The sequence below is a fragment of the Solea solea genome, chromosome 10, assembly GCF_958295425.1.
Source record: "Solea solea chromosome 10, fSolSol10.1, whole genome shotgun sequence".
NCBI classification, from domain to species: Eukaryota; Metazoa; Chordata; class Actinopteri; order Pleuronectiformes; family Soleidae; genus Solea; species Solea solea.
The window spans coordinates 3041281-3064172 of record NC_081143.1 but is presented as its reverse complement, the minus strand read 5'-3'; the positions used below and the strand labels follow the sequence as shown (position 1 = coordinate 3064172).

General features: G+C 39.4%; 2 protein-coding genes across 2 annotated transcripts; both read left to right on the top strand.

Annotated features, from left to right (window-relative positions):
- The first annotated feature begins 1023 nt into the window (after positions 1-1023).
- rnf150a (ring finger protein 150a) lies at positions 1024-12238 on the top strand. The gene is made up of 7 exons (XM_058641340.1): positions 1024-1714; positions 6078-6328; positions 7005-7076; positions 7240-7322; positions 7491-7587; positions 8280-8490; positions 10021-12238. Exons 1-7 carry the CDS (start codon positions 1258-1260, stop codon positions 10137-10139), a joined length of 1290 nt encoding a protein of 429 aa, XP_058497323.1. The 5' UTR covers positions 1024-1257; the 3' UTR covers positions 10140-12238.
- A 2267-nt stretch (positions 12239-14505) lies between these two features.
- Positions 14506-21135, top strand: LOC131466486 (aminoacyl tRNA synthase complex-interacting multifunctional protein 1-like). The gene is made up of 4 exons (XM_058639744.1): positions 14506-15145; positions 16520-16725; positions 17670-17838; positions 19568-21135. The coding sequence occupies exons 1-4, from the start codon at positions 14776-14778 to the stop codon at positions 19720-19722; spliced, it is 900 nt and encodes a 299-aa protein (XP_058495727.1). The 5' UTR covers positions 14506-14775; the 3' UTR covers positions 19723-21135.
- Positions 21136-22892: the final 1757 nt, after the last annotated feature.

The following is a 22892-nucleotide window of genomic DNA, read 5'->3' as shown; positions in this document are numbered from 1 at the left end:
TTATGATATACTAAGTCATAATAATGAGATACTAAGTCATAATAATGAGATGTTAAGTCATCATTATACTAAGTACTTATGATATAATACGTTGTAATTATGAAGCATAATAATGAGATACTATGTCGTAATTATGAGATCATAATTATGACTTAGTATATATGAGTCTTAGTATCTATGAGTCATAATTGTGAGATACTAGGTCATAATAATGAGATACAATCTCAAAATTATGTCAAGCAAAGTATATATATCTATCATATATATGTTTATTTTTTAAATGGTGAAAACGGGCTTCCATAACCATAAGTAACACACTGTGTGTTTTCCCGGTGAGCCGATGCATCACATTTTCAGTGATTTACATCCTAATCCAATTAAATGAACCATAATAATGTTTAAAGGGGTCAACAATTGCATTTAAATATTATATAACTCGGTGTACATTCAAAAATGAAAGAGATAAACGTATCTCTTGTATTTTTCAACACTTATCCAAAATACACAGGATCTGCCAAAAGCCTGTATGTAGTCATACATATACATATACATGTATATGTATGTACCTATGTGTGTGTATATATATGTATGTATGTGTACGTATGTATATATGTGTGTATGCGTATATGTGTATATATGTGTATGTATATATATATATATATATATATATATACATATATGTGTGTGTTTATGTGTGTATATATATGTATATAAATATATAGCATAGTTCATTTTTATCTTATTTTATTTTATTCTATATTTCATTCTATATTGTATGGTGTTTGATACCTGGGGTGTTTCTCTTTCCGGTCTCCTGTAAAGTGTGACTCTAATTTTAACAGTGCTGTGTGTGGATGTTGGAGCTGTTCATTTCCAAAAGGGATTAATAAAGTCGTCTGTCTGTCTGTCTGTCTGTCATTTATAATGGTTTCGTCGTCATACGTATTGTCTCCGCCTAGGTCACGTGTCGGTGAGCGCGCAGCCAATCCTGTCATAGAATTGGAAAGAGCTGACGTAGACAACAACAACACACGGCGGTGCAGCAGGTGTTAGGCTGTATGTGTGTGTGTGTGTGTGTGTGAGCGCGCGTGTGTGGGGTGGACTCTTGCAGGCAGCTCTGGGCTTCCCTTTAATGAGGGCCGCCGTCTGGCCCTGACTTCACGTGAATGCATCTGCAACCTGTGGCTCGTTTTAAAAGAGCGGCGGGCTGCACATTTTTCCACTGAGGAAGAGGAGGAGGAGGAGGAGGAGGGCGCAATGGCACCGTCGCTCATCCCAGCGTGCCGCAGTCTGGCTCTCTCGACGTGGTTGCTGTCGTTTTGCTTCGTCCACCTGCTCTGTCTGGACTTCACTGTGGCAGAGAAAGAGGAATGGTACACCGCCTTTGTCAACATCAGCTACCTGGACCCCGCCACCTCGGAGGTCAGGACAGAGAAAACCGAATGCGGACGCTACGGAGAGCACTCGCCCAAGAAAGAAGCCAAAGGTCTGGTTTTGGTGCCGACCCTCCCTCAGGACAGGCAGGCGTGCGAGCCACACGTCCGCTTCCCTCCCGTTTCCCACACCACCGCCTCCTGGGTGGCTCTGGTGGCTGCGGGAAACTGTACCTACAGAGAGAAGATCCGTAACATAGCGAAGCTCAACGCCTCCGCTGTTGTCATATACAACACTGGCTCCAGCAGCCCCAACGAAACCATAACAATGCCACATCCAGGTAAGAGACTGTGCGTCAGGAAGCGTCCAAGCCAAGTCCAGCTCCCTGTGGTCTTTTCTGATTCTCCCTCCCTGTGCTCACCTCTCAGTGTGTGTGTGAGTAGTCATCACACCACATGCTTGTGTCTCTATCTAGTGAAGTGTCTCCCAAACTTTTTTCCACACCTTAAATAGCCTATATTGTAAAAAAACAACAAAAAAAAACAAAACATGAATTAAAACTTTTAAAAACATGTACTAAATCCCTCCTAAAAATGTAGTGAATGTACTAAATGAGTTCACACATTGTGGATTAAACCCTATCATCTTCATGTTAATGACAAGATAGGCTGTGGCAACAGCAACATTGTTTTAGTCAAGCAAGACAACCACAAACACACTGGACAATGACTGAAAACACAATCAATTGCCCACTGTGAATTCTACTGCTCAGAAAGGCCAGTCCTTCAGCAGGCTAACAAGATAAATGTCCCTTCCCTCCTGCCTGTAACCACTGCATACAAACAAACTCTCCCTCAGTCAGGTCTGATAGTATTGCTTGACAGAGCCTGTTTTCATATTTTTTTTGCTGTCAGAGGCCAAACACAGGCATTACTATAACATCATCGACAAAAACAAATATGTGTGTCACATATCATATGTCATGTGTGTGTGTCACCAAATTTATTTCATGATCCTGTCTGTGTGGATGACTGATTTAGGCCAATTGTTTGCCAATTAGGAACACTCTGCCTTTTGCTTTACAATTAGCAAATTACTACAATTACAAATTGTACTGTATGGCTAAAATGAAAATCTGTTATGACCTTAAATATGACATAAATGCTCCACTAACACAGGCAACATGCTTTAAAGATGGATGTCCTCCATCACTGCATGTGCCAGCGTTAAAGCCGGTTAAAGTAACACAATGTAGGGTTTGCTCTTGGGTTTCCCCCACAGTTGGTTAACGGTATTTATTGTTACAACTGTCATAAATTATACACTATATGGACAAAAGGATTTGGCTTGGTTAAGTATTGCATTCAGGTGTTTCAATCAGACTTTCAGACCGGCTCCTTATCTCAGATTAAGGGCAATTTTAACGCTTTCAGCATACCAAGACATTTTGGACAATAAGTATGCTTCCAACTTTGTGGCAAAAGTTTGAGGAAGGCCCAGTGCACAAAGCAAAGATTATAAAGACATGGTTCGATGAGTTTGGTGTGGAAGAATTTGAACAGAGAGCACTGGCCTCAACCCCTCGAGCACCTTTGTGATGAACTGGAGCAGAGATTGTGAGCCAGTGCTTCTCGTCCAACATCAGTGCCTCATAAATGCTCTCCTGAGTGAATGGACAAAAAATCCCATAGAAACACTTCAGGAAAGTCTTCCAAGACGTGTGGAAGATGTTATAGCTGCAAAAGAGAAACCAACTCCCTATTTAAGTCCTCTGTATGTGTCCCTGTGGATGTAATGATCAGGTGCCAGAATACTTTTGTCCATATAGTGTATGTTGCAGTAACATGTGCATTTGTGAAGCTGGACTTCTAATGTCCAAACAACCATGTCTTCAGAGCAGATACAGTAGCCTACAGTATAGTACACTCTCACACTCACACCTATGGTCCATTTAGAGTGTCCCATTTGCCTAATCCCCAAATCTGCATGTCCTTGGACTGTGGGAGGAAATGGGAGAACCTGGAGAAAACTAAACCAGAAACTGTGTGGTCAAAAAAGTCATACAATATTGCTAACGTCACATTCAGTGCACAGGTTGGGCATATTGAATATTTATCCTTTCAGAGACTGAAGATCCTTAATCACTTTGTTGTTCTTGATCAAGTTGTAAACGACAAAGTCCATTTTCCAGCAAACCCAATCAAAGATTAATACTTAATCTGATTTAATCCTCTCTCCATGAGCTGTGATAAGAGTCACTTAAAACCATACAGTAGATGTCTCTCTCATATCAGTGCTGCAGCCTCTGAGCTTAGCTTAGCATACAGACGTTAAACGTGACTTTATCTAAGGATTAGAAAAATATCCCATGCATGTGTGTAATCCACAGTCAGGTTGTTTGCTGCTACTGGCCGACCCCACTGTCTCTATCATCAGTGTGGTTCAAATATAACAAGTTAATAATTAAAGAGAATTTAAGGTGCTTTACTGTTTGACAGAGCCATGCTAGCTGCTTGCCCCCGTTTCCATACTTAAGGTTTTAAATTTGCTGGTACACATTTAAAGTGGTGTCATTTTCTCATGCAGCTCTCCACAAGAAAGCCAAAAATGTCAAAGAATTTGCAGTTAAAGGATGTTGTCAACAAAATTGCCCCATTAGGCATTTGTTCTCTCTTTCTTTCTTGCACATGCTGGCCTATAATGGGCCTAAAGACACAAATCTGTCCACGAGATCAGCCTCAGTCTCCGACGTTGTCCTCCTGTTTTAGAAACAGCTATTTTTGTCTGCTCTGGCTGCGTCACGGTGAACAGAAGGAGATAAGAGTAAAGGCTTAGAGAAACCTTACATGCCTGATTATGCCGTCTGTTACAGTGTTTCTGTTGCTATGAAGCCGAGGTTCAGTCATACATGAGCTGTATTTTAAAGTCTATATATTCATTCTGGATGCAACAGTTTTGCTTTTCCACATGAGGTGGTGTGTTCATAAAGGCCGTTGTTACATCGCGGCGATTCACCATCTACACGCCATATGGTCCCACCCAATAAAACCATAAATCGACATGTCAGGACTGTGTGTTCGAGGCTATAAACTAAATAAATGACTAAATACAAAGGTTCCCATGGTTGTTATGCAGTCACATAGCGAGGGAGTCCTGACAGTTAGTTTGTTTGTCTATGGAAATCAGGTAATATAGTATCTCTGTAAACACATGTTGACCGGGACTTAAATAATGACAGGAAACAGCCAGTTGTCCAAGGCCCATAGATGTTATAGCATACACAGCAGTTAGCTGTCCAAACAAGCTTTTGTTTTCTCTGTTGTTGATAGAAGGGTTTGTTTTAGAGACTCTAACATAAACAATAAAAAGTCCTTCTGAAGGAGCAGCTCTTGTAATACACAGAAAAACCTTTGTGTGTGTTTTATTCATGTGTTATCAAAAACTGCTTTATTTTTCCCAAAGTAAAACAGTTTTGTTTTCTGCTCAAACACCACTGACTCAGCTCATTCTTGCAAATGCATTCAAATAAAATAGCTTAAAAAGACAATTATTCTCCCTCTGCTAGATATATGTCACATGAAATGCAGATTTTAACAGACCTGTTACGTTAAGGGATTTATATGAATGACACTATTTTATGGAAGTACCTCATATGTTAGAATCAAAGTGAAACTATTCCTGGTTGCCACTGGTGTAACCAGGCTAAACAGGTGAAGGATGCATTGTATGTATTCCACTGTGGTTCCATGAAGCCACAGGCCACAGATCACATATAATATAACTGTTGATGTAATTCTGATCATCTTGACATGTTTAGGCATGATGACTCTTCTATTGCTCCTTTATCCTAGATAGTATTTGCACAATGGGCACTGAATAGCTCACTATGTAGCACTGGCTCCCCATGGGCCAAGGTCCCCTTCAGTGATCCGGGCTGACTTTTTTTGCTTCTCTGTCCAGGACAAAATAATCCGACTTCTTCTTCACTTTTAGCCATCTGCATTTTAATGCATCACCACTACTTGCTTTAGTTGAACTTGAGGCGTGTTGAAGTGCACCGAGCTGCATTATTGGTACCACTAAACACAAGAAATGTTATATAAATATGATACATTATTTATATATTCTACTTTCATTGAGCTGTTTTTTCACCTCAGTCCTGTCAGTCCTAATTATTGATATCAAATACTAATTGATTTTAAAAATTAAGATTTTAACCCTTTAAAAGCCGGATTAAAACAGAACATAGGAATTATTTTGAATGTACTACATGCAAAGTAATTTTATTGTGTTTGTTATGTGGAAATAGCATGTTTTTTTTCTTTATATGCCGGAAAAAAGCCATCTGGTGGAGAGTAGTAAATGTTTTATGCTTTAATGGAATAAAACATGTCTGTGTGAGATCAAAACTTGCAGAATTGGTTTCAATGGCACATTTTTTGCACTTAATGTTATGAGTGTAACACTTGTTTGTATTTTAGCCTTACTGTAGGAGCTGAGCTGGAAATAAGATCAAATAATAATGGACAATACTGCCAAAATTCATGCCTATAGTGTGTAAAAATGCACCCTTAAATGAAAATTGAAGTCATGAATATTCTGGTTGCACCATTGTCATCAGTGAAGTCAGTATTTCAAAGGTTTCCTGCAGCTCTGATTCATCTCCTACATCACTAACCTGGTGTTTTCTTGTGTCTGTGCAGATACAGGTGACGTTGTTGTCATCATGATCCCAGAGCCTAAAGGTCGTGAGATTGTGGCCTTGCAGGAGCAGAATATTGCGGTCACGTTACACATCACTATAGGGACCCGCAACCTGCAGAAGTACGTGAGCAGAACATCGGTAGTGTTTGTCTCCATTTCCTTCATCGTGCTCATGATAATCTCTCTCGCATGGCTCGTCTTCTACTACATCCAGAGGTTCCGCTACGCGAATGCACGAGATCGCAACCAGGTACCGGACTGTGCTTATTTCAAACTGTAACTTTATCAAATGATTCATATCTGTTTTACAGAGACACAGAGAGTGCAGTATAGTGCTGAGGTCTCACTTTTGACATTGGCCTGTGCAGTTAAGCATGTTGTGCAGTGTTGGCTCTATAGATCTATAGATCTATAGGGAGAAACCAGCTCATCCTTCCAGCCCTTTGAACTGACTGAGCAAATGTTTGCTTTTGCCATCTCTGTATTATAAATGGCCGCCTCTGACATCTGTAATGACAGGAGCCACTGCCATGGCAACCATTGTTTGCTTGTTCAAATTATGTTGATTTATGTCACATAAGGAATTCACAATTTAAAAAAAAAAAGGCTTTCAATTTATTTGAGAGGCAGCCAAGTATAGTAAAACTCTTCTTGACTCCAGACCCATCTTCAACATTCTCCTAAAACGTGTTTCATATGAAACCCTGTAATTTTCTTCTTTTATTTATTAAGGCTCAGCATAATAAACTATATTAGGTGTTTGTTCACTTTATTGACTTTCATAATACTAAGCAGATGGATTGTGATATTGTGTATTAACTTTAACTTTTGAGTATTAGATATTAGAATACTGCTTTCCTCTGTTAAAAACCCCTCGATGTAGTCAGTAACGAGTCATTTCTTAACATATTGTTGTTGTCTTACAGAGACGTCTTGGAGATGCTGCCAAAAAAGCCATCAGCAAGCTTCAAGTGCGAACCATTAAGAAAGGCGACAAGGTATATGATGCTTTCTGCACTGAAAACAGTAAATTATAAATGTATAAATGACTTTGACAAAATGGAAACTTTAATTTGAAATTATACTGTACTTATTTTACATTAGGAGGCTTATAGATATATAGGAGACTTCCCACATCTGTACCTTTGCTCTGTGTTTTAGGAGACTGATTCAGACTTCGACAACTGTGCAGTTTGCATTGAAGGTTACAAGCCTAATGATGTCATAAGGATATTACCATGCCGGTAACGTTTGTTTGATCACTTTTTAAAATAAGCGCTGTCCTCGGGGCATAGAGGAAGTACTGTACATGTTCCATAACTTAAAGGACACGCCATTCACTGTACTCTCTGTTGTAGCTGTTGTTTGTGGTTGATATTAATCAAATGTGCACTGCCGTGTTGTTTTGTCAGACATGTCTTTCATAAACACTGTGTAGACCCATGGCTACAAGATCACCGGACGTGTCCTATGTGTAAAATGAACATACTCAAAGCCTTAGGAGTGCCAGTAAGTCCATTTTTAATTTATTTGCACATTATATTACATTATATAGTGTTAGTTATATATGTACACATGCAACTGCTTTAGATTCTCACATTTAGAGTAATCTAACCTTAAAGTCCCTGTAAAGCAAATACAAAGTCTCTACATGTTTCAGTATAGGAAACTGAAGTGTTTATGTTAATTTGTTCCAAACAAACTAACAGCGAAGTGAGAGTCACTTCACTGTTAGTTCAACGGGAAGTTAAATAACAGTGTGTTTACATTTGACAGTGACGTTTGTGACAAAGCCAGAGGAGATGTTTTTCATCACTTTAGAGGGACTTTAAAGTTATGAAATGAAACAAGGCAAACTATTTTTTGTGTGTTTGTTTTTTGAGAAGTGTACTTGAAATGACCATGAAAACTTTGATTTTAATGAGCGCTGGAACAGCATGTACAGCATACACACATCACTGTCTTATGACTCCTTAATGCACAACCGCATTTGTATACTACGACGTGACAGCCGTAATTTCCAGCGCAAACCCCATCAGCGTGAGGAAGGAAATGTTCGGAATGGCTGGTTAGCCAATGTGTTGCCTTCTGTCTTTGCATTTCATGCACGTCATCAAACTAGATCTTTGGTGGAAATGACATACTGTGCGTTTAAAAGTCTAAAACATCAAACTGATGAAGATGCATATTGTGCGTTCCAGCTCAACGCGGACTGCTCGGATGAGATTCCTCCAGATTACGATACGTCTGTCGGAGGTCCACCCACCAACCCCATCAGCGGGGCAAGTGAAATGACTGTTAACGAGAGCTCGGTGGTTCTGGATCCTGTAGGCAGAGGGATCGGCCTGCAGCAGCTCCAGGCTGAAGCAGAGACAGCACGTCAGGCAGGGGAGAGCCACATCATCGCCAGCAGTAAGTACATATGTTGTGTAAAGCTCTGTCACAGCATGCTGGCACAATTACTCTACAGAAGAGCCATTTTGAATTTTAAAACAAAAAAGTAGTCACAGTCTCAGATTTCCACTTTTAACCTCATGGTTTTACTCTACATATGTAAATGATATTTCAGTGCTATGCTGTCAATATTTTAGGCTCAAAGAAGTCTTTGCCCAGTAACACGTTCAGCACATTTTTATGATGATAATGTTTTACTTACCTTTTTTATTTATATATTTATATATGTTTATTTTGGTCATGTCAGATAGATCACTCATCATCACACATCATCGTAGTGTAGTTCACACAATACACATAAGCAAAAGGGAAAGAAGCAAAAGCTTATCTAGTCCCGCCCCCATTACCCACAGAATACATTTTTCATCATACAATACATAATTTCATCATTTTTTTTATGACATTTTGACAAAAACATGTTTCAGCATCAGGTAGCACTCAGAGATGCAGTCTAGCTCTAGACAGTCAGTCAGACTCCATGTGTGTCTGTACATGTGTCCATAATATTCCGTCGTGAGTGACAGTCTCGACGTGTTGCCTGGCATGTTCAACGTCCCAAAAGTCACAAAATCATCCAATCAATAGAGATCAATTCATCAGGTTAACTATTAACTTGGATGGTGTGGTTTTTTTTTTTTCCTTTTGTCATCCATCTCATCTGTAGCATTCTGTCAATTTTTATTCAAACTATTTCAGAGATGTGTTGATTCAGTGCCTGGATGATCATGAATGTCTAGTTTGTGTTTTCTAAAATGCTAATGAATGCATTTTTCTATCCAATAGCACTATGCAAATATAACATTTCTTTAAATGAAATGAAATGAAATGAAATGAAATTAAATTAAATTAAATTAAATTAAATTAAATTAAATTAAATTTGGGCCAAAGTTGAGTGCTCGCAAATGGTTTCAAAAGTAGACTGTACAATGAGAAACTAATTAAAGCAGTAGTGCATAACTTTTGATTGAGTTCACACAATGCTGATTAAGTCCATCAGCTCTCTCTCTCTGTGTGTGTGTCACCAGCAACATTCCCGCTCTGCACACAAGAAGTGTGTTTTATGTTGCTGCAGACAGAGGCTACAGAAACATGGACGTGTTTAGGATTGTTAAGTCGTTTTAACTTATCTACAGTTCGGCATTGCTTGGCTTGATTCTTGTGTCAGACGTCAGGCTCATGCCTCTTCCTGTGACGGCACTCTGACCAATCAGTGGCCGGCAGTCTGACGACGTCACGCATAATATCAGCTCGGCTCGCTTGGAAATACCAGGTACTGTCGCTAATGGAAACACAAAATAACCACGTCGTGCCGAGGTGAGGCGTGAGGCGAGGAAAAGGAGCTTGAAAGTTATGCACTGCAGCTTTAAAGGAGAAATAACTAAACCCCAAGAGCCAAACCTTGTCTCACAGGACTCGATTGTCCCTGTTCAGAGGTACTGATGTGGCTGCATCTTTCAGTGACCTGTCATACTGTACCCTCCTCCACAGGTGAGCACCAGCCTCCGCTCAGCACTGATTCAGACACTTCTCTCATCGAGGGCATGGAGATAGGTTGGTCTGAAATGGACCTGTCCACAGAGCAGGAATGTGACGAGGCCAAATCCTGAGCCAGTCAGAGCGGAGAGACGATCACCAGGAAAAGGAGGACGAGAGCAGGGCAAAGTGATCGGTGGCTGTTGAGAGATTCGCCCAGGAGGAAGTGACATGGAGTGACAGAAGATGGGTAAATGAGCAATACAACCCATAGCAGCACAAAAAAACCCTCTAGTTCTGTGTGAAGTACTCGTAAAACAGATTTGCTTGTGTGTCGTGCGGACATGTTGCTTGCTCGTTTTCTTGCAGTCACACTCTGCTGTCTTGTTGGTGAACACAGCGCTCATGTTGTGGTGGTCTCGTTGCTCTCCACTTCACATTCTTCACAGTAGAATATAGTGAGACGTCACTGGCCTTAATGAGGAGTCAAAAAACTGCTTCTGGACACAAAATGAGCAGTAGGGTCTTTTTAACACCCGCTGTAGCTTTAATATTAGGTGCGTATTATTGGTGTAAGATCACTGCCAATGTATTCCACATGGACACGTAGCACATATAAAGCCCACTGTATATTAGCTTTTTCTTACGAGTTTGTCAGCATCAGACTTGGGTAACATGTTTTTCCCTCTGTAAACTTGAAGCACAGATCTGTTGAGTACATGTGTCCATGTTGCATTAAGAAGTTGAAACACATGATGCTGTACTTTCTAAGTCTTAGGTGTTTGTGTCACTACTGTGCAGAGTTCTTCACTTTTAAACTCCTAAAACCAGCAGAATAAAAAAAACAAAAACAAAAACAAACACCAAGTAGATTTGTGTGTCCTCACATTTGACAATCATAGCTTGCCACAAGCAGTTTGAAGTGATGTCACCCACTGCCCTACTGAAACTGCTGCTGGTCTACGAGTTACCACAACACAACTGTCATACATACAGTACATGTAGACACACTTCTTACTGGTGTCAACTTTCTACTTGTGTCAAGCCAGCCAGTATAAATAACTATGTCAACAAGTCTGTGCCAAGTGAATCGCTGTTGTCCGTGTATGTTCATCCCTCTGACTGCCAATAAAGGTCTAGTAACAGGAAATCGCTGCATGAAGTAAAACTGAAAAATCAACAGGATTAGATAAAAAGAAAGAAGACTCAGTGGAAAAAGGGGGAACTCTTTCATTTGATATGGTGACAGTTTCTATTTAAGTAATTCAATTAAGTATTTAATGGCATGAAATCCTTACAGCATGGAAATGTTTACAGTTACACACACTAAGTTATTTTTTGGGACGACATCTACAGTAACACAGACCCTGTGCAATGTTAGTCAAAACACTCCCTTTGTCTTTTTGAATATAACAAGGGATTTCTTCTTTGCGTTGACTCACTCTTAAACTAAAGAATGTCCCAATATTTGAATGTAATTACATCTGCCAAACAGGTTACGTTATTGAGCACTTTCCTAAAACAAAAACTGAAAAATCTGACATATTTGAAGACTTTGAATTTGTTAATAATTCATGTGGGATTGTTTGGCTTTGGCAGAGAGGTATGTGCCTCACTGAGTGCCATTGTTCACGTAAGCTTGTTTTAGTATGTATTGTGGTCATTGTAATGGCAGTCGGACCAGAATTGAATCTGGTTTACTGCTTGTTAAACCCCAAAACACACCTTTGAATAACACAGATACTAACCAGGCCTGTTAAAACAGCCATTTTTAAGTCCAAACATAAATGCACTTTAAAAATAATACATATAAATATCTATTTGTGTATATACATATATATATATATATATATGTATATAGTAATATAAAGTGCAGAAGATCACTACCATAGATTACCATAGATGTTGTTAAACTACTAGTTTCCTTTTAATTACACTCAAGAAGTGACACATGAATTGCACGCTGTCCTTGTTACAAACCATGTATGCTATAATAGTAAATATGGAATTGGGACACAGTTTCAGACTCTTGAGAGTGATGCTGACTGTTAACATTTGTAGTCTGCAATGAATTCTCACCTCTCATCCTTCTGTCACAGTCCTGTGTTTCCTCTCACAAATCCTGTTGACTTGCACACTGACGAGACACAATATACAATTTAACTTGTGGTTTCCTTTTCTCTCTCCTGTCAATGTTTCCATTATGCCCTGTTACATAGCGCACACACACACACACACACACACACACATACATAAGTGCATGCTCTCCTGATCACTGCACCATCACTGGATGCATGAGCAAATGTTTTGCAGTCTAGTGAAAGCTTGGCGTCCATAGTCACTATTAGTATCTGTAAATCTGTAAATTTGAAGGTTCCAATAGTTGTGTCCTGGCAGCAGTGTTTCACTGGGAGACTTAACATCTGCATTTCATTTTCTTGAGGGGGAAAAGCTTGACACATTTTCAATGACCTCACTTTATAATGAGTTGCTAGCACATGCTGTACAGTTGGACATGTAACCTGTACTTTCCATGTTAAGTGTGAACGCCTTCTGGAAGAATCAATATTTATACAGCATGTACTGTGTGTCTAGACATTTCAATGGTGCAGTTTTCAGTATGTTTTATCCTTATACACCGTTTTTTATTGACATGCAGGAGAAAAGACTGCGATTCATGTCAGCTAAGCACAGATACAGATGCCAGTGAGATAACACAGAACATATAACAACACACAAACACTCTCTCATTGACTTTCTTGTTCTCTTAATCCCACCTTCTTCTGTCTCATTGACGTCTTCACATTTGCACACGAGCAAGACAAACACTTTCTCTGTCAGACTGAAGAGCCAAGCAACAGCGACGCAGGCTGTGAAAAGGCAGATTATTCAAACATGACTGATTAACCACTTGGGTCATCTCTCATTTTGTCTGCATACTGTGTTTCAGTAACAAATTAAGGAAGTTTGAGACGCACAAGACCCGAGGTGTAATCCATGTCACTACATTTAGTGCAGGAAAACAAGACGGTTGTCCTAAATTTGACCTGAAACAATGCAAAATTCATTTACTGATCATTTCCAACAGGTTTTCTCAAACAAAGTTTGTATTTTGCTACCAATAGTGGGGAAAATGGAAATGCCCTTGAAAGAAGAGAAATTATTTTTGAATATTCATGTGTTAGTGAAGAGTGTATGTACATAATTGGTGTCACAAGCAGGATTTGAGTTGAAGATTTATGTTGGTTTAGACAGTGTTCATTCATCAGGAGAAGGAATACTCATTAAAATGAAGGAACTCATTTAATGAACACCGTCACTGTCTCTATTGTAGGTATTATTGTTGTCGTCCTTCTTTCTTCTTCTTGTGTAAACCTTCCTGTATTGCACTTTTGTTCCTCCAGTGAATAATGAGTGGTTATACTGAAGACAGCGGGCACATTTGTTGCTTCTTATGTAATGTTGTGATATGTTATCTGTACTATAATCCATACGATCGGGGCATACAGGGTGACAGGGTACCAATATACTGTACACTATAATCAGCAGAAATGACTTGCTTGTTATTTTGTATTAAAATATAAATATATATGTATTATTTAAGGAGTCTTTGTCCATTTCTTGTACGATGAGGCATGTCTCAAGATTTTTACTGATAATAAATGTGAATCAAGTTTCTCCAGTTTTTAGTAAACCTGCTTGTTTCATATTAACTCACTCAGTAACTACAGTTGCTTTTAGAACATTATTGAAAAACCATAATAACGTCACCCAGTATACAGTCTTCCCACATAATGAAGTTAAATTTAAAATCATGTTATACACGTCAGTGAACGGTAGGTGGCAGTATACAACCTTCTCATACAGGGTATGGGTGGTAGCTGAAGTTATGAAAATCAGGTTTTATACTACATTTAATGTATTTTTTGACAATGAGTATACTCTCATGAAAAGTAGTTTATTAATAAATATATGTATCTGTAAATTAGAGATGTTTACCTGAGTTTGTATTACTTTATAGGTTATATGATGTGGTTATTTACCTGAGGTAAAATGAACATGTGCAGTGTCTGTATAGCATATAATATATTACTGTATTATATATTGTGAGTATTTTAAATATGTAAGGGCTGCCACTGCTATTTAAAAGTTTGTTTATTCATTTGGCTTAATAAAATTCAGAATCTAGTAAAAGGCACTGAAATGTACAGTAGAGGAAGAAACATTCACATATTCAAATGAAAGTATTAAAGTAGTCAACAGCAGGGGTCTCAAACTCAAATGACCTGGGGGCCACTGAGCATCAGGGGCCAGTCAAGTGAAAAAAAGGTCCAACTGTTCAGGAGAAGTGGTTTTTCGTTTTTTGTCTGTGTTGATATGGACCTATACTGCATAGTTCACAATAAAAACACAATTAATTTTAAGTAACTCATTCTAACTGAGAGATCTACAGTCTTCTTATTATTATTATTATTATTATTATTATCTGTCAAAATATCCGTTTAGTCTTTTTTATTTAGAAATGTAAAAACCCACAATTGATTCTATGATGCAGGTGTATCCAGAGAGCTCAAATCAATAGAATGGAATGTTATTGTTATAATAAAGTTTTTCCTGAGGAGGGCAGTAATATGCTCAGTGACACTAAATCGGCCAAAAACCACAGAAGAAAAGGAGAACGGAGAGGATGAGGAGGAGGAGAAGGAGGAGGAGGAGAACGTTGCTGGATGCGGTCTCTCGTCTCTCGTCTCTCTCCAAAGCAAACACATCATGGGTCGCAGTGAGGAGCTCAGTGACTTTCAGCGGGGCACTGTCGTGGGATGTCACCTGAGTAAAAAGTCCGTGCGTGAGATCTCCGCCCTGTTGGACCTGCCTCGCTCCACGGTAAGCTCCGTGATCCTGAAGTGGAAACGTGGAGGAATAACGACGGCCCTGCCCCGCAGCGGCCGGCCGCACAAGCTCAAAGAGCAGCACCGTCAAGTGCTGGAGAAGGTGGCGCTGGAGAAGTGTCTGCCCTCGGTGGAAGCTCTCACCTCCGAGTTCCAAAGCGCCTCTGGGACCTGTGTGAGCTCCAGGACTGTCCGCCGGGAACTGCGTGAGATGGGCTTCCGTGGCCGAGTGTCAACGTACAAGTCCAAAGGTGCGTTCAGGTGCTGTGGGAAACTGGGACTCAGACGTTTAGACGTTGAACAGTATTGGCGCTTTTCCACCATGTCGTTCTGGCACAGCTCGGCTCAACTCTACTCTGTTTCTTTTGCTTTTCCATTCGGGATCGTACCTGGTTCTTTTTGTTACCTACTCTGGCGAGCTGAAAAGTCACTGGAAGAGTCATGAGATCAGATCAACTGTAGATCAGTTGAAAAGACTAATAGTCTGCCTTAATCTACTCGCGACTTGGTTCAATTGGGGACTCAGCCGGTCTGAGTTTGCTCACACTGCAATTGATTCAAGCGAAGCAAACCTTTTGAATAACATATTCCCCTCCTCACCTGAGGCGGCGCTGCATCATGAATTACTGAAAAGAAAACTCGCTCATCTATCAGTTAATGCACATAAGACATGTTTCCGCCACATAAGAACAAAACATGGAGCTGCATCAAATCCTATCTTGGGTCTTAGGTTTTTTATTTTGTTATATGTGAACATACGACTTATACGCTGCAACAATGGGCTCAACCATTTCTCTTGGCTATCGTTCTACACGTGCGTATGTTTTGGTTGTGTTTACCCACAATGCCATGTGTTGTAGGCCGCTTCCTGCATTTGCTTCACTTGAAGTTCGGTTGCGCATTCACAAACGAACAAATGATCTACTGTAGGATTCGATTAAGAAGGGCTGGTGTGATTGCACACGCGTAAATCTCCAAATTAATCTCCGTTAATCTCGCTTTAATCTCCAAAAATTGACAGTAGAGAGGGTTTTGTTGTTACTCTAAAGCAGGGGCATTGCAATGTTTTAGGCCATGCAGGCAAATGTCTGGGGCTCCAAACTGACAGAGGGGCCCCCCGAAACATTCTGCTTTTGTGAGAAGGCCCTTTTAAAGGTGCTGAAGGCAGGGGTTTATTGGAATAATTATGATTACCTTTTTTTAAATCATTTTTTAAGTAAAGTTTAGTTCAGAGCTTTATTTGTTCCTCAAGGGGAAATTTGTTTTGCAGTTGGTAAAATGAGAACAATAAAATAATTTAGGAGACACACACACACACACACACCCAGCAAACACACATGATTTAAAACAATGCAAATCAAAGTTCAGGTATATAAAGTAAAAAATGCATGGTCACAACTGGACAGGAGAGATCAAGCCTTCTGCAAAAATGGTCTGTCATAGAGTGAGAGCTGCGTTACGCTAATTATTTGATTGTTTAGTGTAGAGCACACATTTTCAATATTGGACAATCATGTAGTTATTTATAAAAAAAAAAAAAATACAGTTGTCCATTTGTTTGTACTGAAAAGCGAGAAACTACAGCTTTGATTTGTCCAAATAATTTTGTCTTTCTTTGATGCCAGTTGGGGAAAAGGTGGAAAAGAGCCAGGAGGAGGAGGAGGAGGACGCTGCAGTGGACGCGTCTCGTCTTGACTTGCGTGTTGGACATATCATCACGGCCCTGCGGCCTCCACAAACTGACGGTGTGTATGTGGCGCAGGTCGATGTGGGAGAGACGACTCACAGGACAGTAGTCAGCAAACTGGTGAACCACATACCAGTGGATCAGGTACATCATGGTGCCATAATGTTACTTTTCCCGTGTGGTTTTTACCAATTTCTGTCATATATTGTGATATTTTTTAGATACAGTCTCAAGTCCTAACCCTCAAGTCAACTCAAACTTATTTATAGAGGACATTTAGTGCAGTACAGAATGATATAAATAAGAAATCAATAAAAATGGAAAGCATAAAAAACATAAAACACTTAAAAGCAAACAAACAAACAAAAAATGGGTCAAAGTAATCAGGGCTTCAACTAATAATAACTGTGATATATATTTTTGTTTTAAATTCAAACCCATGTGTTTGATGAACATTAACATCCTCAGATTTAACAGGATGTCAGTGTTTATTTGAATGCAGTGCAGTTAAAGAAAGATCAGGTGACCTGAGGTGACGGGAGGTGAATCCAGGATTTTAATGTCAGGTGTGAACAACACGTCAGGAACTGATCAGTGTTCTGTGCCGTCCCACATCTGATGTGTTGACAGGCTCTACGTGCACATGGACCTGTCATGTTCAAAAAAGGGCAGGTCTTCCCTTACCTGATGCCTTAAAGTTGAAAACACTGTTGTTATTTCATTTGGACAGGAGGCCAGGCTGAAACACATTCTACATATTTTGTATAACTTAAATAGAAACATGTGTTTGCCAACGTCCTCCATGAAAACCATTTCTTTTTAGAAATCTACCACTGGAAAAGAACAAAGTTTTAATTAAGCTGGTTTTGTTCATTTTCTTTATGTTTGAGCATTGGTTTCATCCACACAGTCAGCCAGTATAGTTGTTTATGAATCTAACATTATTGCAGAATGAACAATGGAGAACTAATCTGGTTGGTCTGGTGTACAATATGAGGTTTTTTAAGATATCTTTTCAGCTGCACCTTAGGGTCAGGGTCAGGCACATAAGCTGTTGAAAGCTAGTTAATTGTCTCTCCATCATGCAGATGCAGAACCGCATGGCAGTCCTGCTGTGTAACCTGAAGCCGACCAGTCTGGGTGGAGTGGAGTCCCAGGCTGTGGTCATGTGTGCCAGCTCACCAGACAAGGTTGAAATCCTTGATCCTCCAAGTGGAGCAGTACCAGGGGACAGAGTTACTCTCCAGGGCTTCCCAGGTACTACAGCCTGATAACTGTGATAATATTCATAGTAGTCAATCAAAGATGTTTTTCTACTGCATGGTCCCGGCACGACTGGCTTCGGCACAGCGCGACACGTTTTATTTGCTTTTCCATCAGCAATAATACCTGGTACTTTTCTAGTTCTCCTTTAAAGCTGCAGTGCATAACTTTTAAGCTCCTTTTCCACTAGCACGGCACGCCTCACCTCGGCACAACATGGTTTTTTTGTGTTTCTGTTAGCGAAACCTGGTACTATTTTTTTAGTACCTGCTCTGGTGAGGCTCCAAGCGAGCTGAGCTGATACTATGCGTGACGTTGTTAGACTGCCGGCCACTGATTGATCAGAGTGTCGTCACTGGAAGAGTCATTAGCACGACGTCCGAACAATGCTGAACTGTAGATCAGTTAAAAAGACTTAACAATCCTTAAAACGTGGGTTAATCTCCAACAATTACCATGATGTTAAATAAATAATATTTAACATTAATAGTGTATTTAGTGACAGCACTGCTGAACTTTGCCGATTGTGAGTCTGTGCTCCTGTCATGCTGGAAGTACTGAACAATTCTTTTTTTTAATAGCTGATTCTAATGTTTCAGTGCACAGAAAACAACTGCTTTACGAGCCACTAGTTTGATTGTAAAACAAAGTTTCATGCAGCCGTGCAGTGATGACTCCACCAGGCGAGGCGGGACCATGTAGTAGAAAAGCGGCATTGGCTGCTGCTGCTGCTGTTGCTGCTGCTGCTGCTGCTGCTGCTGCTTCTGCTGCTGCTGCTGCTGCTGCTGCTGCTGCTGCTGCTGCTGCTTCTGCTTCTGCTGCTGCTGCTGCTGCTGCTTCTGCTGCTGCTGCTGCTGCTGCTGCTGCTGCTGCTGCTGCTGCTGCTTCTACTGCTACAACCTACAAACTGACCAATCTGAATATGCCACAATGACACTGATCACTGATGCTGAGCAACATATTTACATCTGATTCATCATTAGAATGACGTGTTATCATCATTTTCTTTTACATTTCTATTAGTTTTCTAACATTAGTTACAGTATAGATGGATGCTTTGTGTCGATAACATGACAAGTAGCAAAAAATGTGACCACCAGTTGTTGCTCCTAGAAACTGCCAAAAACCCCTCATCAAGACATTTGATGATGGTGCCTGTGTTGTGTAGATAACACGCCTCTGTACATTTTTTCTGTTTACATAATTGCACTACAGTTCACCAAGCGTTTAGAATAATGTCTTTATTGTCATTGTACAAAACAATGAAGCTGGATTGTGTTATTAAAATGATTATCCTTATAATCTAATTTAATAATTTAATTTTGGCTCCTGAGTGAAAGTTGAAGTTAGAATAAATGGTTTAAAACAAATCACTCTTGGTAAACAGAGAAACATCACACGTAATCACAAGTATGTGATACATCAACGTGTGTTTGCACCATGCAATAATATTATATGTGTATTTATTCACACCTTTAGTCCACATAGAGCTCGAGCTTATTTAACTCACATTTGGAACAAATTCTGTAAAAGTAGGCCTCATTCCTAAACACTCCTGCTGTTTTCTCTCTCTTGTGGACGAATGGGAATAAATCTCTGCTCCAATTTCCATAATTTGGTGTTATAGCAATACATACCACCATCATAAACCCTGCATGGATCACTGCGTAGACAAGAGCAGAAGATTTTCTTCTCATGCAGCAAACCATCGACTTGATTTCAGGTGAACCAGATAAAGAGCTGACTCTATGGAACAGGATTCAGCCAGACCTTCGCACCGATGGCCAGTGTGTCGCAACTTACAAGGGTGCTGCTTTTGAAGTCGTCGGCAAGGGAGTTTGCAAATCCCAAACCATGAGCAACTGTGAAATCAAATGAGCCAACTGTGCTGCAAGGAAGCGCTCGTTGCAAATCTCTGCAGCCCAAATGTCGTGGAGGGCCTTTCTGAGAGCGCTGTGGATATTGAAGCATGAGGGTGTGAAATGAGATGTCCAACAATGAACTTCTGAGTGTTTAGGAAAATCACAGTGAAGCTTATGTCGCCCTCTGTGGACAGATAGGAGCATTACTACAGTATTTCATTTCTGTCTGATTATGAAAGTCGGTGACGTTGAGCACTGCTGTCCCCACGATGATGCACAGTATGTGTGTGGGTTTTTTTTTAAAGTCAGACATGAGAACTGTGCATACAGTCATACAGACTATAGTGAAAAGAAAAGGGAAATTCTTTAAAATAGAAATAAATAGAAAACAATTTCCCATGCGATCAGAGTGGCCATTCCCTCTGACCTGTGGATGAAACTCAACAGTGCAGAATCCCCATTGATAAGGGACATTCTGACAGTCTAAAGTGAACCCTGTACGACGTCATTTGGTTATGATGCTCTTCAGTGTTTCATCTTTGTGCGTCTGACACTCACAAATGATGAACATGAGTCAGTGTGTTGTGTACCAGTATACATAACCTGTGGAAAGTATACTTCTCTATATTGATTCTGCTTTTGTTTAACTGCAGTCTCGAAGCAATCGCGAGGGAAACGAATACTGACTGTAAAAGTAGATGTTTATTGACTGTTTCTGCACCGTCCTGCTGTGTCAAACTGTCACTCTGCTCTGCAGGTTAAGAGTTCGGTTTAACTTTGACTTTTATATGTCCTACTTAATGGAATGAGCTCCCGTTCCTTCAGCTTCCTCTGTGATCACTACTACAAAGAAAGATTTGTCTTTGGACGACAAACAATAAACCCACATATTTTGTTTTGAAAAGAAGTTCTTTCTGTCTCTGTTGTTGGGAAGAACAAGTCCATAAACCACACAGGCAAGTTTTTCTTCCCTTTTTAAAGGAAGAACTGAAAAAAATGTGTATCAAATGGGGACGTGATACAGGAACTAAGAAGGGGAACAGATTTTTCCAAGAAATGATCATGCTGGTGATTGTTTGACAAGACTGTAAAACTGTAAATCCCTTTGTATATGATACATGATGTTTATCACCTGTGATAAACATCCTAGAACCTTCCTAGAACCCATAGAATGAGCTACCTCACAACTTTCTCATGTAACAGGAGGAGGCAGTGGTGTCACTGACCTTCTAATTTTTATCCCACTGATATTCCACTAGTTCACATCAACAGCTGGTTTTTTGTTTGTTGTTTTTGCAACAGTCATAAGATGTGATCTGATCTAAATGACCTGAAATGTAATGTGCTTTAATGACGAGCACATCATTACAATATATCCTGCTTTCTTTTAACTTTTATCAGGGAAAAAGGAAGTTCCTCACTAGCACCAAATCACACAGTCATCCTACCTTAAAGGTCCAGTGTGTAAGAATTAGTGACATCTGCAGATTGCAAAAAAATAAAGGATGCTTTTGTTCACTCCTTCCTTTCCTATTCGCATCAGGGAACTATGGTGGCCTTTGCATACCATAAATAATGTTATTCTTCATTTGCATAGTCAGCGTCCATGGCAAAACACAAAACAGAGGTCTTAAACTCGCGGCCCATGGACCACATGGGACCCTCCCCTTGATTCCATATGGCCGGCCACTTAATATCAAGTTATGAGTGATTTCAGTATGTGTTTTTAATGAATAGAATCCATTTTGCAACTACTGTATATTACATCACTCCATATCAAAAAAGCTTTTATTTTGAAATTCTGTGACATATCCTCACAAAAATTCAATATGATGAAGGAATATCCTGTTATAATTTTGAACTCATGTCACCCACCCCTACTGAACACTTTGTTTTCCCCAAGAAGTTGGACTTTTCACTCAATGCTAAATTTAAACTTATACAAAGGTATTTATGGGTAGTATATTACATTTCTGCCAATAAACCCTCCTAAATCTAAATATCCCATACCGAACCTTTAAAGTGGAATTCCTTCTCATAGGAAGGAGACGATACTAAAGAGAAACCCAAAGGTTGCCGCAATGAGCAAACACCCGGCGGTGACAGCGTGATCACATACAACCATGATACTTGTGTACGAACCCACAGAGGAAACCAAACTGGAGAGAGTGGAGGTATTTCATCATATCATCACATTTCTGTCCCTGCAGTAACACACGGTGGATTTATCGGCAGGGAAAGTTTGTAAACAACCACCTGAGTCAACCCAAGAACACACACACACACACATGATATTTCACATCCTGTTTTTGTTTTACCCTAACCCTTTTAAGACGAAAGAAGAAAGAGCAGGAAACCCAACATACATTTTATGCATATGAGTCACAATCTCCTTATGTCTGTGTGCCATTTAGTTGTGATAGATAGATAGATAGATAGATAGATAGATAGATAGATAGATAGATAGATAGATAGATAGATAAATGATAGATAGATAGATAGATAGATAGATAAATGATAGATAGATAGATAGATAGATAGATAAATGATAGATAGATAGATAGATAGATAGATAGATAGATAGATAAATGATAGATAGATAGATAGATAGATAGATAGATAGATAGATAGATAGATAGATAGATAGATAGATAGATAGATAGATAAATGATAGATAGATAGATAGATAGATAGATAGATAAATGATAGATAGATAGATAGATAGATAGATAGATAGATAGATAAATGATAGATAGATAGATAGATAGATAGATAGATAGATAGATAGATAGATAGATAGATAGATAGATAAATGATAGATAGATAGATAGATAGATAGATAGATAGATAAATGATAGATAGATAGATAGATAGATAGATAGATAGATAAATGATAGATAGATAGATAGATAGATAGATAGATAGATAGATAGATAGATAAATGATAGATAGATAGATAGATAGATAGATAAATGATAGATAGATAGATAGATAGATAGATAGATACTACTTAATCCCATCACCAAATATTAACACAATATTTTATACAATGTTCTCAGTGCAACATAAGATTATTTCTCGCTTTAAACACCGTCCTGGATTAAACTGCTGTTCTTCAACCCTACATTTATTTAAAATGTGTATTTTGTATATTCTTTTGAGCTGATTTATGTTTTTCCTCTGCTT

What these genes read in the sequence shown, in the direction of transcription:
- rnf150a (XM_058641340.1), top strand. Translation starts at nt 1,258, where the DNA reads ATGGCACCGTCGCTCATCCCAGCGTGCCGCAGTCTGGCTCTCTCGACG. An exon ending in CCATTAAGAAAGGCGACAAG is followed by an intron (nt 7,077 to 7,239) that starts GTATATGATGCT and finishes TCTGTGTTTTAG; the next exon opens with GAGACTGATTCAGACTTCGA. An exon ending in GAGCCACATCATCGCCAGCA is followed by an intron (nt 8,491 to 10,020) that starts GTAAGTACATAT and finishes CCTCCTCCACAG; the next exon opens with GTGAGCACCAGCCTCCGCTC.
- LOC131466486 (XM_058639744.1), top strand. Translation starts at nt 14,776, where the DNA reads ATGGGTCGCAGTGAGGAGCTCAGTGACTTTCAGCGGGGCACTGTCGTG. An exon ending in GTCAACGTACAAGTCCAAAG is followed by an intron (nt 15,146 to 16,519) that starts GTGCGTTCAGGT and finishes CTTTGATGCCAG; the next exon opens with TTGGGGAAAAGGTGGAAAAG. An exon ending in TACTCTCCAGGGCTTCCCAG is followed by an intron (nt 17,839 to 19,567) that starts GTACTACAGCCT and finishes ACTTGATTTCAG; the next exon opens with GTGAACCAGATAAAGAGCTG.